The sequence below is a fragment of the Phaenicophaeus curvirostris genome, chromosome 10 (assembly GCF_032191515.1).
Source record: "Phaenicophaeus curvirostris isolate KB17595 chromosome 10, BPBGC_Pcur_1.0, whole genome shotgun sequence".
Classification (NCBI taxonomy): domain Eukaryota; kingdom Metazoa; phylum Chordata; class Aves; order Cuculiformes; family Cuculidae; genus Phaenicophaeus; species Phaenicophaeus curvirostris.
Genome location: NC_091401.1, coordinates 4,226,473 through 4,242,369, shown reverse-complemented (window position 1 = coordinate 4,242,369; position 15,897 = coordinate 4,226,473). Strand labels below are relative to the sequence as shown.

At 45.3% G+C, this 15,897-nt stretch overlaps 1 protein-coding gene across 2 annotated transcripts in view; it reads left to right on the top strand.

Moving 5' to 3' along the window:
* The first annotated feature begins 441 nt into the window (after positions 1–441).
* The window catches only part of DIS3L2 (DIS3 like 3'-5' exoribonuclease 2), a 196,152-nt gene continuing 180,696 nt past the window's right edge, over positions 442–15,897 (top strand). Inside the window, exons 1-2 of one of the 2 annotated variants that reach the window (XM_069864890.1) lie at positions 442–515; positions 2,604–3,317. In XM_069864890.1, the coding sequence (XP_069720991.1) occupies positions 2,624–3,317 (694 nt within the window). In that variant the 5' untranslated portion in view covers positions 442–515; positions 2,604–2,623. Of the gene's footprint in view, positions 516–2,603; positions 3,318–15,897 lie in introns of those variants that run through there. The other variant, XM_069864891.1, reaches the window with a different exon arrangement.

Genomic DNA, 15,897 nt, shown 5'->3' with positions numbered 1-15,897 from the left:
TCTCCCCTCAGCCTCCTCTTCTCCAGGAATCAAATCCCCCCTACTTCCTCACACTATCTCCAGTCTCCTGGAGAAGGAACAGGGTACACTGCAGCTGGTGGCACCATTTGGTGCAGGAGGGAGGTCGGCCAAGCTCTGGGCTTGGCTTCATCCCCCTTGGGGTGAAGAAGACCAGGGACGCTGGTGTTCCCAACTGACTGGCACAGGGAGGGGACAGCGGGGCTGGGGGCTCCTGGGTCACCCATCTCCCCCTCTTCTTGGCTTCTGTGTGCAGCAAGAGCGTCCTGGAGGGATGGTGTGGGCCAACACCGCACAGCTGGAGATAGGCCACCACTGTGCCTCAGCAGAGCAGATGCCAACCTCCTCGCAGGTGGGAAAAGCCACACAATAGAACAGCCCCCGGCGAGAGGCGCTTCGCGCGCGGCGTTTTGACCCCAGCGGCGGCCCGTAGCGCCGCCGACCCGGAAGTGGCCGGGGGCATCGGGACATTTAAACGGCGCGGAGCCGCGCGGCCGGTGAGTGGCGGGGCTGCCGCCGGGGGCTCGGGTTAGGGGGCTGGGCTGTGATCCCCAGGGAGGGATTTGGGGGTAGGGACCCGCTCCCGGGGCCGCAGCCGGTACGTACGTACCGGCTGCGGCCCCCGGGAGCGGGTCCCTACCCCCCCTCGGGGGCGGAGAGGCCGTGCTCTTGTAGGGCCCGGCTAGGCCGGCGTCTTCCCTCACCCGCCTCGGACCCACCTCTGCCCCCTCCGTGGTGCCTGCGGAGAAGTGACGGCCCCGTGACGCGGTGGGGCTCGTAAAGCCCCTCTTTGTCCGTGTGCCAAGTGCTGGAGGTGATTAAAACCGCAGAAATCGCAGCGGAGGTGAGGTGTGAGTGTTTATTCTTGTCAATAAAGACGGCAAACGCCTGTATCCCAGGGCTGGTGTTTGGAGAGCAGGTCTCGCAGGCTGCTGTAAATGTTATCTGCTTCTATTGAATTGGAAATGGGAGGAGGTGACGTGAGCAGAAAGCTCTTGCTGTAGACCTCCCCGTCTGAGGGTTTTGTAATAGCGGGTCACGCTATTAGCTATTGGCCAGCACCGATGGAAAATCTTAGGAACCAGAATCACAAACCACACCGAATTTTTCCTATTTGTTTAGGGTTTTGCAATTTTTGCTTTGTATTGTAAAGCTTGTTCACATCCGCGCTCAATTACTTAAGTAAATCTCGCCGTGACATGTGTTGTTTCTCCAAAAGGGTCAGAGCAGGCACTCTGAGGCGTTGGTGTCACAGTCCTTGGTCGCTGCTGGGTGATGGCCTGTTCCCAGGCAGCATGTACCCAGAGGAGGCTGCCTGAGTGCTCGTCCTCTGTGCGACCGCAGCAACAGGGAGAAGAGGGCAGGGAAAGTGCGAAGAAACAATCTAGGTGTGGTGTGAGTAGAGAAGAGAATGTAAATTTCTCTTCTGCTGAGCTTTGCGTTGTGTCCTGCCAACAACCCTGTGCTCTAATAAGTGGAGAGAGAGGTTTAATGGACAGTATCCTTATTTCAGCTGAGAGTCCAGTGCCCCTTGCTTCTGGCTTAGAAGAGTTGACAGTGACCCCTGAAGTGCTCTATGTATGGGATGAAGCTGGGATGAAGCTCGGCTTTTCAGCTTCAAAACCACCTTGAAGGGAACGAGGCATTTTAATTAAAACCCACAGAAGGCAGCAGTTGCACTAGGCTCCATTACCAGGATGGTTTTGTTTTCATCTTTGATGTCTGTTACAGCAAAAGTCATTGCTGTGTCCTGTCCGTACCTATAATTTACATTCATAGTAGCAAAGAGCAATTTACTAAATTGTTTCAGCTGAAACAGGATTGAAAGATGCTTGATCTGCTTGAGTCCCGCAGTTGTGCTGCAAAGGTGGAGGTGTGGTACCATCTACAGAGCCTGGCGCTGGGTGGAGTGGTGGCTGATGTGTCTCAGTCACTAAGAATTATGAGCTCTGGCAAGGTAGTTTGTTGTGCTGGGGAATTTATTCTCTGTCAGTCGTGCTGGGAGTGAGTTCATAGCTAGAAAGACAAGCTGAAATGGTCAATCTTGATATTTGAAGCGAATGTCCTATATTATCCTGAAATGTCAGTCCCTGTGGCAGGGAGATGGTGGGCAATGTGTGCTTTTTACTGCAACACTGAAGCGTTTCAGTCGGGATGTTTTGAAGACTCCAATTTGGACGTGACAAGATTTTACTTCTGATAACAGCTGAACTGATGTGACTGCTACGCTCTGTCTGCCACTGCCTTAGTTTACTCGGCATTTTTAAAGGCAAGGAAGAGTGGATTAAAAACATCCTTTGTACTTGGGAGTGTCAGCCTCGGGACAAAAATCCCTGTTTTGTGTGGCGTATGGGCAGGTTGATCACTCCTGGGGCACTGATGGGGATTCAGTGCAGGGCATGTGTTGAGTTCATTTTGAAGCCCCTTTCCCCCACAGACTGACTTATCAACACGGAATTTCTGTAACCCTCACTACATTCTCATTTAGTACATCTTTTTTGTGTCTTTAAGCATAATCAATTATTTGACACTTTGTTTTAAGAAAATAACCCTGTTTTCCCCTGTGTCTATTTATAACTCTGAAGTCTGAGCCTTTTCCTGCACTATGGATCAGCTGGGGCATGTGAGAAGTACTGCTGCTGCCCAAGGTGCCAAAGAGGGGTTGAGCAAGCCCACTCCTCCCCAGAAGAATGCTTACGCGAGGCTCGTGCAAAAGCACCACAGCGGCCGGTTCCAGTCCTATTTGAATCACATTGCACAGAAGATGCAGCTAGAAGAAAGCACCTCCCATGACCCCAGATCGGATCTGGACCCGTCCCTGAGGAGAGGCCTGGTGAACGATAACCCAGCCAGGAATGGGTTGAATATGCACAGCTATTCACCAGTGAGAACGTCTCACCTGGAACAGCCTCTGCCTGGAGGATTTGAGAATGATAAACCCCAAACCGCTCTGAACAGGTATCCTCTTAAAAAAAATACTATTGCTAGTCTAGAGGGAGACTTGGAGGTGGAGGAAGACTATTATGTACATCATCGTGGAGCCGCAGCCGATTCTTTAAATATGTGTGGTGCCCCAGGTGGGAGAGTATCGAACAGACACCGCGCAGCTCTGCAAAAGTCTTCTGGTTCTGATGAAAAGGATGAGGAGGACTCATGGAGGAAAAAACATAAGAAACGAGGCAGGTGCCCTGCCAACTCAGATACAGCAGCTGGACACTTGTTGGCTGAGCAGTTTAGTGAGGATGTGCTGGCAATAAATGTCAGGAAAAAGAGTCACTTGTCTCCAGGTCGAGTCCAAGGTGAGTTCACGCTAATGAGCTGTTTGGTTCATTTGCTACAATTACTGTGGAATTGAATGTGATGTTTTAGTCATGAGTGAGTGACTTCCAGGATCAGCTCAAGACTACAAGAGCCTAATTTCTGTGATACAGAGTCCAAATTAATAGACTGCTGGATCGGAGCTAACTCAGGGCAGAGTCACGCTTTTCTCTATATTAACTCTCTGGATCTGGAGTGCTGGTTCGCCTTTGCGGAGGGTCCAAGTCCATCTAATACTCAGGGGCTAAGATGACTCTGTGATATCTAATTCCTGGAACAGAATGTTTCCTCCAGTAAATTTTACTGTTAGTAACAAAGAGACCATGTCTTACAGTAGTAAAGTGAATGTGTCTCTTAAATGCGATATTCAAGGCAAAATGCCTACATGGAGAGATAAATAATTTTTTTTATTAAAAAAACCGAACCCGACACACAGCATCACCAAACAACCAAAGCCAGCTAGTTTAAATCTGATGTTTCAGTGTAATGAGTTAAAACTTCCTCTGAATGTTATTTATGATAAGATACTTGGGTGTCCTGATCTTGTGAGCTACTGCTTGGAGGAATTCATAAATGTCACTGTATTAAATTCCCTGTAGCAAGTAGAAAAGAGATCAATTTCCCAGCTGGGTAAGATGGGCCTGAGGCCTGTTGCAGCTCCTGGGTTGGCTATGAAGTAAATGTTTAACTAAATGAGTCTTACAAAACTATGCTCTATCACTTCAGAGTGGCAAGTAATATGCTTTTTACAGGGCTTGTGGTATTTTTGAAGCTGTGACAGTAGATTATGTGCTGAAGCTAGTAAACTTTCATGAGTTCTTGCAAGACAGATCATAATTAGAAATTTAACACAAGCAGATTATATTAAAATTTGATGAGCTTGATTTATGGGAGGTGGGTTTTTTTGCATGCTTCATTGTGACAGTGTATTATGCCAGCCTATTAGACTTCGCTACTCTTCACCCAGCAGCTTTTGGAGAGTAGGGAAGAGCAGCAAACAGAGATGGAGAGTGTAGAAGGCTTAGAGTTGGTAGCTGTGAAAAAGATAGATGCCTATGTGGGTTTTAGTCTAAAATAAAAATAACCTGGGTTTCAAAAACAAGTACCTGCAGTTCCCTCCTGCTTGGGAGTGGGATTGCATGAACCTTTTGCAAACTGGTTGTTCGTTTAGTATAAAGGCCTTGAGGAGAAAATGTTAACCCTTATGTTTGACCTCCCAGGTGGGAAAATCACACTGTGGGGAAGATTATTGGAAGATTATTGTCTTAGCAGTGACACTCTTCCTCTTCTTCCCCCTGCCTGCCTCCCAGCTGCCGTATGTCACTGAGACTGGTTACTCTCCAGAACACTTGCAGGGATGTGAAGGCAGTTTCTTGGGGAGGAAAGAAAAATGTAAAAAAGAAAAGAAAAAGTAATTTGATTGAGAGGAATGTCTTTTCTGCTGTTGAGTCTGAGTGTATTTTAGCACTCTTGTTTAAGTGAAATGAAGGTTTTACAGTATGGAAGTGCTTAGGTATAAGAACTCGCACATCACAGTCCCAGATTAATATTTTCTCACTTCAAAGCTTGTCTTTCTCTCTTGATGCTGATATAAGTCATATTACTTTGCACAGGCAGGTGCCTGGTTTGATCAGTTTAAATCAAGGCTTGTGAAACTGTGATAGCAAGAATTGCCTCTGTCATAGCGGTGAGGCATATCATCTTTTCAGAAGTGACATTTCCTCACAAATTAACTACGTTCAGGCTGTCGTAGGCTTTCCAAAAGGTGCTTTGAGCTAATCTTGAAGCCAAGCATCTTTCTTTATATCATTTCATTTCATTGTCCTCTTCTTAACAGCTCCTCAGCTCAGGCTTAGCCATGGTCAGGTTTGCAGCATCCCTAAAACTGACAGTGCAGAAACTGAAGGCAAACAGGGAGGGCTGAGAAAACCCTTTGAGTGCCCTGAGGCAGGCTGTGAACAGCAAAGCACTGGTCCTTGTCAACGTCCTTCCAGTGATGCAGCAGTTCATGTGGCCTTGGTTTGTGGAGCCCCAGCGAGCATCGCTGAGCCCTGGAGCTGACTGCTGCTGCGGTGTTGCTGTCTGTGAGAAGCGCTGAGGGTTTGCTTTGTTGTTCTGTTCTGTAAGGCCTCGGGACTTAGGGGACAGAAATATTTGTATAGCAGATAATTAGAAGACTGACCACAGCAATCTCTTCTGTGCTCCATCTAGCAACTACTTTACCCAAGTACTGGGAACTTTGCAGTTGAGAGTGTTAAGAGTGAACAAAACTCTTGTCCTTTGTCTGAAATGTACAGCATGGTCATGAAACCACGTGTTGGATTCACTTTACAGCATCAGCACTTTGGGGCTTGGGAAGATGAAGCTGCATAGGGATGAATTCCACAGATTGTTGCTCCTTTCCGTGCAGCTATAACCGCTGTGAGGAGAATTGCGATAAAAGCCTCCTGTTCTGAAGTTTCTTCTCAAACAAACCCCTGATAAGACAGAGAATAATCCTAAAATGCCACTTTATAATGCAATGCTTGTAGTTTTCCATCTAATACAATTTTCCTGCTGGTATTTTTGCCTAGATCTCCAGTCCTCTAGGTTCTTTGGGTGCTAAAACTTGGTTGAACTTCCTTAACAGAAAATCTTTTATAAAGTCCCCTAGGTTGTTTTCTGGTTTTCATCAAAGGCTCTTCCGCTTCAATCCGGAGTTTGTCATCAAAAGCTCTTTTCAGACTGACTGATGTTTTTGTCATAAAAGGGCTTAAAACCCCCTTTTCCTTGAGGATAGAAGGATTGACTTATTCTGCAGCATCTGCCTGTTATATGCTCGTAGTTGAATTTTGCATAGCTGCTAAGTGAATCTTCATCTTAAATATCTGTGGTGCATTGCTTTATTCAGTAAGTCGTTTAGACCAAGTTGAGTGTTTTATTTGGGACAACAAGGTTTTGGTTGCTTTTTGAGTACGTGCACTTCCCAGCCTGTTTTTGGGGGAACATTGCTGTTAGACAGCACATTCCTGAATCTGCTGGAAAGCCTAAAACCCAGACATTTGCAGAGGAGAACTATCCTCCAAATGTGGAGTGCAGCATAGTCCTTGGGAACACCATCTCCCAGTCACGCTTGATTTCAGAGGGTCTTAGGAGTCAGAGTACCTGAGAGTGCGGTGGCTTTATCAATGCTGAAAGCTTGTGTGGAGCAGCATGCTTGGGAAGGCTGATAGCTATGAAATAGGTTTAGAATTTTCAGGGCTGGATATACAGTTGCAGTCTGTATCTGCAGACATATCCTCATCAGGAAGGCCACCACCACCAACATCGCTAGGAAGCCTCCTGAGACTCCTTTCACTAAAAGCTTCACAGGTTTGTGATGTGATGTGGGCATCGTGCCGAACTGCCAGGGTCAGCGTGCCCCCTGAGTGAAAGAGACAATTCCTGGGTAACAGCATACCTCATCTGAAATGACCCAAGATTTCCATGGTCCTTTCTGATTTATCTTCTGTCTGACGCTTGGCATTTATTTGCCCAGCCTGTGGTACTTAACCAACTTGGGCAGCTTCCATGGAGGAGTGTTGCTGGCAAGCAGGCTGGTGTTTAGCATCACAGCTTTAAAAGCAATTGTTGCTGTTGGATGGTGGTGGTATTTTTGTGGCTGCAACCCTGACAATTAAAAGGTTCAGGATAGGTAAAGCAAATGTCGTGGGATGGCTTTCCTGTGTGTTTGATGGGCACGGCTGGTGAAGAAATATCAGTCATTACAAGGTAGCAAGATCTTAGGGGTTTTGTCTTTCAATCCTACAGTAAATTGTGCCTTTGTTTCTCTGGGGGAACTTTGGAGAAAGGACAACCGCTTCTGCTTTTCACTTCTTGTAAGGCAAATCTAAGATAATGCTGCTTTTGAGTGGTGAGCCATCCAGTTCTTGTGTGGCGAAATTCAGTGCTTAAAAATGCTGTTATCTCCCTTTCTGGCACGGGTAGATATGAGCCAGTGATCTACTAAAGGCCATGGAATCAGCTCAATAAATGGAGAATGTTGGTTGCTGGGGAAATCTTTAAAATGTGGCTCATCTTGCCAGGTCCAATGTAACGTTCCTTAGATGACGTTAATCATAGTAATAAGATATGGGAGAGTAGGGAAAACTGGATTTACTGTATGGCCCCATCTGAGAAATGCATAAAAACTACAATGCTCCTTTCTCTAATGGTTTAGCAGTGTCATCACAAACACAAATGTCTCTTTTGCTTTTGATAGGAAAAATGCTGCATTCCTGAATCTTGTGCAACTAATGTTTTTGGCTAACATCAGCTGTCGTATGTGAGTTAATATCTGAGGTATCCTCTCTTGGGGAGATGAGATCCTGCCCTTGCAGGGACTGTGGTTTCTGCGTGTGATCTAATAACTGTCTTCCATGCCTGTCACCAGAGCCCTGAGCATGGTGCAGGGAGGACCAAGTTCTGCTGCGGGAGCCCTTGCATTTGTCAGCAAAGCTTTAACCTTTATGAAGTAGCTTCCTTCACCTGCTAGTTCTCACCTGAAAATGTTCATCAGTGGAAATGCTTTTTGCTGTTAGCCTGCTAGTTAAAAAAGAGCCCAGCCCTATGTTTTTTGTTCTATTTAGCTCCAGTCTCTGAAGTTTGGCCCCCATTATGTAGCTGAGATAACGGCTTGTCAGCGTGATGTTGGTCCCAGAAAAATAGTAGGCTAATAGAAGAATTGAATTAATTTTTTAATTAGCTTTAAATCTTTTATTTTATGTGACTTGTCATCAAATGAGGCAACAAAGGTCCTGTTGAGCTCCTGCAGTTTGTTTCTTATGAGATTAGGAGCTTGATGATAAAGGTGTGAGGATGGATGCTAGGGTGTTAGCACAATCGAGCAGGGGTAGCAGCTTAAGAGCTGTTAAACTGCAGTGATTAAATGCAGCAATAAATCAAGAATTGTTACCAGCAGGTGTGTCTGGTTCCTGCAGTGCAATGTTCTCACCCTGTGCTGTTTAATGCTTTTGTCAATCATCAGGAAGAAAACATACAAGTAGGACTGAAAGTTTTTTAGGATGATTTGGAGACTGCAGGGAGTTTTGAATGATGGGGGCAGTTACTGGCAGCTGTCTGGATCACCTGGTGGACTGGGAGCAGGCAAAACAAATCAATTTATCGGGTGAGTGTAGAGCCATGCTAGCAGTGCAAGGAACCCAGTGTGGGAAGCAACAGCTTGGAAAGAAGTTTTGAGCTTCTGGTGGATTAATCAGCTGAACATCCCCCTCCTGTGAAATGTGGCCAAAAGAGTAATGTACGAGCATGGGAATTGGAAGATGGAGTATGGACAGCGTGTGTCTGGCGTGGCAGCAGCAGCTTCTGGAGTGCTGTATCCTGTGGTGATGCCCTCTGTTTGGGGTGGATGGTGATGGATTGATGAATACTCAGAGGATGGCCACAAGGAAGATTAAAATGCTGGGATCGTGAGTGACTTGAAGAACCCTGCTTTACTTCTCAGAAATGCATGAGGGAAGGGAACTCTCAGAAAATTGCCTACATGGGGAACAGATGTTCAATAATAGGCTACTCAGTTAAGCAGTTTATGATATAATGCATTTGAGGCTAAACAAATCCAAGCTTGAAATACAGCACAATTTAGCAGTGAGGGTGAATGACCATTGGAATGGTTTTATCAAGACTTGTGCAATGTGGGCTGTCACTGGCACATGTAAAAGCCCTCATAACAAACTCTACCCTGAAAATATGCTGCAGTTCACAAAGGAATTAATTTGACAAAGCCCCCGTCCTCTGTTGTCCGTGAGGTCAGCCGGCATGCATGCCCCCATCAGCTCTGTCCTGCTGCTCAGATAAGCTCTGATGCATTTTCTTCACCGTGGGTACCTGGGTAGGTAGGACAGGTGCTTGGCAGCTGGTTTGAGTAGCTAATTACAATACCTGTCTGCGCTATAGCTGCTGCAGGGGTTTTGCTGCTGTCTTGCTCTCCAACTTCTGTCACTTCTGTCCTATGTGCTGGTGGCCACCTCAATCCCCCTGTTAACTGGCTTCATGAAATGCTGTGGGCTGCATGTCCCTAACTCCCTCTTGTGGGGAAATACGAGCTTTGGAGAGTCGAGGCTTGGCTGGGGCAGGATGGAAACCAAAATGTTGGGATTTCTTGCATAAACTAATTTTTCTGTGACAAAAATAAAAATTTCCAGAGTGCTGAAAGAAAATGTCAACACTTGTAGCTGCAGCCTACAGATGTATGGGGCCGGTCATGCCTTGGAGAATATTTCAGGCTCTCTACAGATATAAGCCTGCAGTGATAACGCATTTGTGTTCAATTTGTGTGATTTTAGGCATTTTTTTTCCCACGCAGTACTAAGGGTTGTGAATTATGTACTTATGACATGGAATGAGCAGTATGGGAATGGCTCATCAGCAAGATGCCTTGTTCTGCAGCACATTTGGTAACCTCAGGATAGATATGAATCCAAAAGTAGTTCTTTAATTTCTTCAGCTGTTAGTGCCTTCTTGTACGTTAGCACGTCCTGGTAGGCATTTTTCCTTTCAAAGCCTCTTGACTTCCTCTGACCTTCAAGTGACTTGCTTCCCTCAAGCTGCTAAAGCCTAGGGAAATCAAAGAAAAAAGTTCTGCAATATTATGCTTTTAAAGTGGTTTTTTCTTGAAGTGTTGAAGAGGCCTTTTCATAGTGTAGTTGCTGGATAAAACTAAAAGCAGAGGGTATTGTGGAAGATGGTTTGGGAGGATGGAAGGATGAGGGAGCAATGGAAGCGGCCCTGACCCACATCCCGAGGCAGGAGTGGAAGCCTGGAGGAGTGCAGTCATCAGGCGGAGTAGGTGGTTAGGAGGTCATGAGCAGGGTGGAGCAGGTTCACAGAGAGTCCTGAAAACCAGAAGAGCTGTATCCCCTCCCTGACAACGCCGCTGGGCTGCTGCATGCAGCTGTAGCACAGTCACTATTTTGATAAACTTTTAGTCTATTGCTACTAAATGAGCTTCGTCACCGACCCTTAGTTCAGAGCCTGGAATTGTATCTTTGGCTCTTGTGCTCATGTAGTATTCCTACAACACAAACCCTGTTGAGGAATCGAATAAAACTGCAATTACTGTCTGAGTTACTGAGGTTAAAATCCTGTGATCATCAGGATGCTTGGAAGTGTTTTGGAAGAGGAAGCATGGTGTCGTGGGCGCATGATCTTGGCGGTTAGGAACAGTTTCCACAATATTGTTTTCCACAGCAGAAAGAATCCATTGTGCATTTTTCTTCATTTCAGTTTTTCAAAGCATAGACCCTTACAGGAAGCCAAAGTCAGCAAGAACATTTTCATTTTCCCAAGTTCCATGTTGAAGTCTAGGGGCTTGCAGTGCAAGAGTTTTAAAGTATGTGCAGCTTAAAGCAAAAGAGCGGTGGCAACGTGTGCTTCCCATCTCACTTTTATAGGTCTTGAAATGAGCGTCTGTCTCTGACTTTCCTGGGTGTCCGTGAACATCACACTTCACATTTTTGCTACCTCTGTGCCTAAATAGGAATGTTTCTTCCTCAAGAGCATGTTGTAAGAATGCTGAATGTCTGAATCTTTATGGCCAGCTACAGTGGCATGGTCACCTCCAAAAGCAGCTCATGGCCCTGTGAACTCATTTTCAAACCATGACAGCCTGTATTTCCCCATCCCGGAGCCACCGGCTGGGGTCCAGCCTGACTTTCTGCCGCCAACTCATCCATCGTGTGGCTAGGATTCCCTTTGTGCTTTTTTTTTTTTTATTTTTTCTTGGACTTTCATCTCTTCTGTGCAAATTTTAGCGGACTTTCTGCCAAACATGTTTAGAGAACCACCTTCTCCAAAGAGGCAGGAGAAAAGAGTAGCGGATTTGTTCCTGGATGCTCAGATGGCTCACAGCCGTGCCGTGCCCTGGTGCATGAACACAGTGGTGCTGGTAGACAAGCCACTGGTTGGCACCGGTGGAGGAGCTGGTGTTGCTCATAACCAGTTGGGCTGCTGCTAGAGCAACCGGTTGCTTTGAATCACTATTGAAACCACATTTAAGACCTGTATGGACAGGCCTTCGCTTTAAGTGCTGTCTTCTCGCTTTATTTTCATTTGTCTAGATGGTGGAAAGTTACAGCTCAGCCTTACGCTGTGGCTCTGAGCCCTGGTGGCCCGTCGTTATGGGTCAATTAGTGGAGGCCGGTGAGCATGGGAGCTAGTTCTGGCAGCTGGATTTCAATACATCATCCACTCAGTTCAGGAAACTTGCTTAGAATTTACATTCTGGCTGAGCCCATGCATGAACGTAGGTCTGCATTGTTTCTCTTCTTTGAATGACTGTTTAATTAACTTTAAACTTAATTATACAATCTGCCATCTGCCTAAATCCCTGCAGTGCTGTCATATCACTGTCCTTTTCCACTTTCACCAAGATACTCGTGTTCCCAGAATTTTGCCCCACTTTACAGTCTTTGAGGTGAGTTCACATCATTCCTATCCTTAGTTATTTTTGAGGAGGACTCAGAGCAACATTGTAGGATCTCCCTTTAGCTCTGTGGTTGGGCTTGGACTGAGCACAGGAGTGTGCTGCAGAGCCTCCAGTTTAGGATTCCCTCGGTTTACATTTCATTAGAGAAGAAGGATATCTTTCATTTGCTTGTGATAAGGAGAATGTAGACTCAGGCTTTCTCTTAGACCTCAGATGGGGCATCTGAAATCCTGCCTACCAGGTTTATCTCCTGAAAGTCTCTTTGCTGCAATGAAGCCTCACTGATTTGATAACGTATCTCAGGCTTGCCTTCCCACTCCTACACCTCTAATGAATTCTTTCCCATGACATCCTCATTTCTCCCTATTGCTTTGTTTTTAATCTTGAGCCATCTACTTTATCTGACCAGTTTGCTTTAAGATACAGTAAAATGCATTGAGGTGGTTCTGTTCCAAGGCTCTCGGAGAATTCTGAACTCACTTGATTCATGTTGAGAGCAGTGTTGAAGCGTGGCTGTTCCTAGCACAGGCTGGAGCGGAGCTGAGCTCACAGGGAGCGTGGTGGATGGATTTTGGTCCTGTTTGTGTTACTGGGGCTCTAGCACAGAGTTTTGCTTGAGATATCTTCCAAGGGGTGTCTTTTTTCTTCCTGGTATGGAACTCTTTCCCTGAGTAGCCATACTAACAGCTGCCTTTGTGTTTTTCCTTTTAAAACAGAACAGAACAAAAAAGAACTTGGCTATTACCATCAGTGGGACATTTAATCTCTTAAATCTGCAAAATATTTTGCAAAACATAAATAGCTAGTTACTTCTGGCCTGTCTGTGACTAGTGCTTTTGTTGACATAACTTGCATTTGAGATCACTTGAATAGTGTTTGTTGGTTTTGACTGTGTGTGGTAATTTGATCCCGGATATTGTAGTAGTCATTTAAGTGTTTGGAGTTTTTGATTTAGTCTCTTATATAATATGGAGTATACTGTCTGTCACTGGTGCACTAGAAATTGAAAACAGTCTAACAAACATTTTTCACCTTTTAAAATTGGAGAGGCTATTATTTTAGAGGCTTCTTTGAACAGCAGAAAATATCAAATAGCTTTAAAATTGCCTGTTTAAGCATATGAAAGGGGAAGAACATAGGGATCCTAGCAAAACTGCCCTGATGTTAATGCATTTTGTGCTGGCAAAGCATGTTTTTGCTAGTAGAGTTTATTTGACTTTGGAGAGTGAAATGAATAGTTGCCTGCTACAACAGTGTTGGTTCTAGGTCTGTGTCTGTCCAGAGCTACCAGCCAGTGTCCTCCCCAGCTCTTTGAGGCTGCCAGAGAGTTAGATCCACAGGAGTAACTGGGATGGGTTGATCAGGAGCTGTGTAGGATTTGAGGTTTTGGTGTCCTAGACATCTTTGCAAAACAAGGCTGAGTTTCTGTCAGCTGAGCTTTTATATTGAGACTATTGACATGCCCTGTTACGCGGCAGCATTCATAGCGGCTCATACAGTTGCAGGTCATGGAGAGTATTTCTTCGCTAAAAGACCAAATCTGATGGTTTCTAAATTTACTTCGCCAGCTCTGTCAGGAGCCAAGGGCTAACTTGAACTTTTAGACCTGTGAGGTGATGGTTGGGCTGCCACAAGGCTGGACTCTAATTCCTTGAGTCTTTGGTAAGTATGAGCAGGAACATTTTTAGCTTTACTTAGCTTTCTTGCCATGCTTGGCCTGGTCTGACTTAAACGGGAGTGCGGGACTAAGCAAGGGTTGGCATCGGAGCAGTTCTCAATGCCTTGAGTTGGTCAGTTGCTGCTTTTGGAGGTAGGGCAATGTTGGGTCACCCTTCATTTGGTAGCTGACGTGCCTTCCAGCTCATGGGTGTATCCTTACAGTGTTTTACTAAGTGCATGGCTGGGTTGTCTTGAAGAATTAAGTGTCAGGGAACCTCTTGGATGGTTTGAAGGAAATTGGTTTAAGTCACTGAGATGTGTCAGCAATTAAATGAAATGTTGTAGAAATAGGGGCAAATATTTGGTAACCCTGTATTAAGAGTGTCTCATTAAACGATAACAAATTGTTCTATTGCGTGTTATCAGTTTGGGGGATATGGTTCTGTTTCTTCTCACGCTTATGCTAACTGTAATGCAGGGGTGTTCGAAAGATTCCTTTGCATATCTAGATCATGATCTAATGTTGGGAAGCAACGGAAAATCCGTTTAGCAACAGCAGAGTTAGTGGAGGTGTTGATGCCCAGTCGTGGACTGATGAGGCCAGGCAGTAGAAGGAAGTATTTTGTGTTGGAAAAGTTTACAACAACATTGTTCCATTCAGCGCTTTCAACACAATTCCCTTTTTTGAGATGTAAAAGTAACCATTGCATGTGAAGATAGCTGTCAGTGTTGTGTAGAGGAGTTACCAGTGCAATTGTGATGCTGCCCCAGTCCTGCCCACCCCAGAAAGCTGGGTTTATTTTAAGTGATGTAAGTGGTAACAAAGCTGGAAGTTCACTTAAAGGTAAAAATGCCTCTCACAAAGGAGATGCCATTTGACAGAGAAGGGGAAAGCTCTACCAAGATGTCCATATCTTAAAATTCACTTAGATCTCTCAAGTAAAACTAGTTTTCTCTTGATCCTGGATGGAATGCGTCCAAGGAGTCAAGGATGTACTGATGAAAATTCAAAATTCAGTGGGGAATACTTTCCTTCTGTGCTCGTAGTAATCAAATAGCTTGTCAGGTCTTGGAGGGCGGTTGTAAGTGTTTTAGTTTTGGTAAATAAAATTGAGGGCCTTGGTTCTTTCTTGTGTGAAGGAATATGCAAATTTTAATATACAGTTGAGGACTTCCTGGCCTTGCTAACTTTGTGATTAGTTGAACATTTTAGTTGATTTAGTTGACCATTGAGTTGATCAACTGACTAATAGATGTAAATTTAATTAAATGCAGTACTTTTCAAAACCTAAACTGTAGAGTGATTTTGTATAAATTATGTCAAAATAAGCTGATTTAAACATCTAGCCTCCTCTCTTACTGTAAGGCAGACCAATTATTCTGGGAAGCTGCCTGCATGCATTTTTTTTCCAAAATATGAAAAGATTAATAGGTACTTAGGTTTAAAGACCAAAATGTGCCATTGTGTGATGTCATTGTTGTTGTGATGGAGATGAAGTGTCGTGCTTTGGAATCTAGATTGAGCTCCAGTGCTGTCTCACCAGCAGAGCTCAATCGGCCAATGCTGCCTTGCGTGCTGGATGCCGGATTGGGCTCTTGGGTTGGAGCCATCCCTCAGCTTCATCCTTTCTGCTCCAATTCCTGGTGCCCGTGTTGAGAATAAAAGTGAGTCACTGATCATGGACTGTTCTGAAAACCCACAAATGCCACTCACTTTTCTTTTCACGTCTGTTGTGGAGGTGGGAATTGTGTGTTTCAGTCAGCAGCGTGCCCAGGTGGCCAAGATGACCAACAGCTTGTATTGGCAATGGTGTGGCCAGCAGGGGTAGGGAGGTGATTGTGCCCCTATACTTGGTGCTGGTGAGGCCACAGCTTGAATACTGTGTTCAGTTTGGGGCCTCCCACTACAGGAAAGACATTTTGGTGCTGGAGTGTGTCCAGAGAAAGGCAATGAAGCTGGTGAAGGGTCTGGAGCACAAGTCTTACGAGGAGCGGCTGAGGGAACTGGGACTTTTGAGTCTGGAGGAGATCAAGATATGATCTTATTGCTCTCTAAAACTACCTGAAAGGACGTTGTTGGTCTCTTCTCCCAAGTAGCAAGTGATAGGATGAGAGAAATAGCCTCAACTTGCATCAGGGGGGATTTAGATTTGATATTAGGAAGTATTTCTCTACTGAAAGAGCGGTGAAGCATTGGAACAGGCTGCCCAGGGCAGTGGTGGAGTCTCCGTCCCTGGAGGGTTTAAAAAAGCATGTAGATGTGGCACTTAGGGACACTTAGTGATTGATGGGTATGGTTGGACTCGATGATCCAGTGGGTCCTTTCCAACCTAGTGATTCTATGATTCTATGACATAGTTTATTAGGCACAATAGTGTTGGGCTGACAGTTGGACTTGATAATCTTGGAGGTCTTTTCCACCCTTAATGATTCCATGA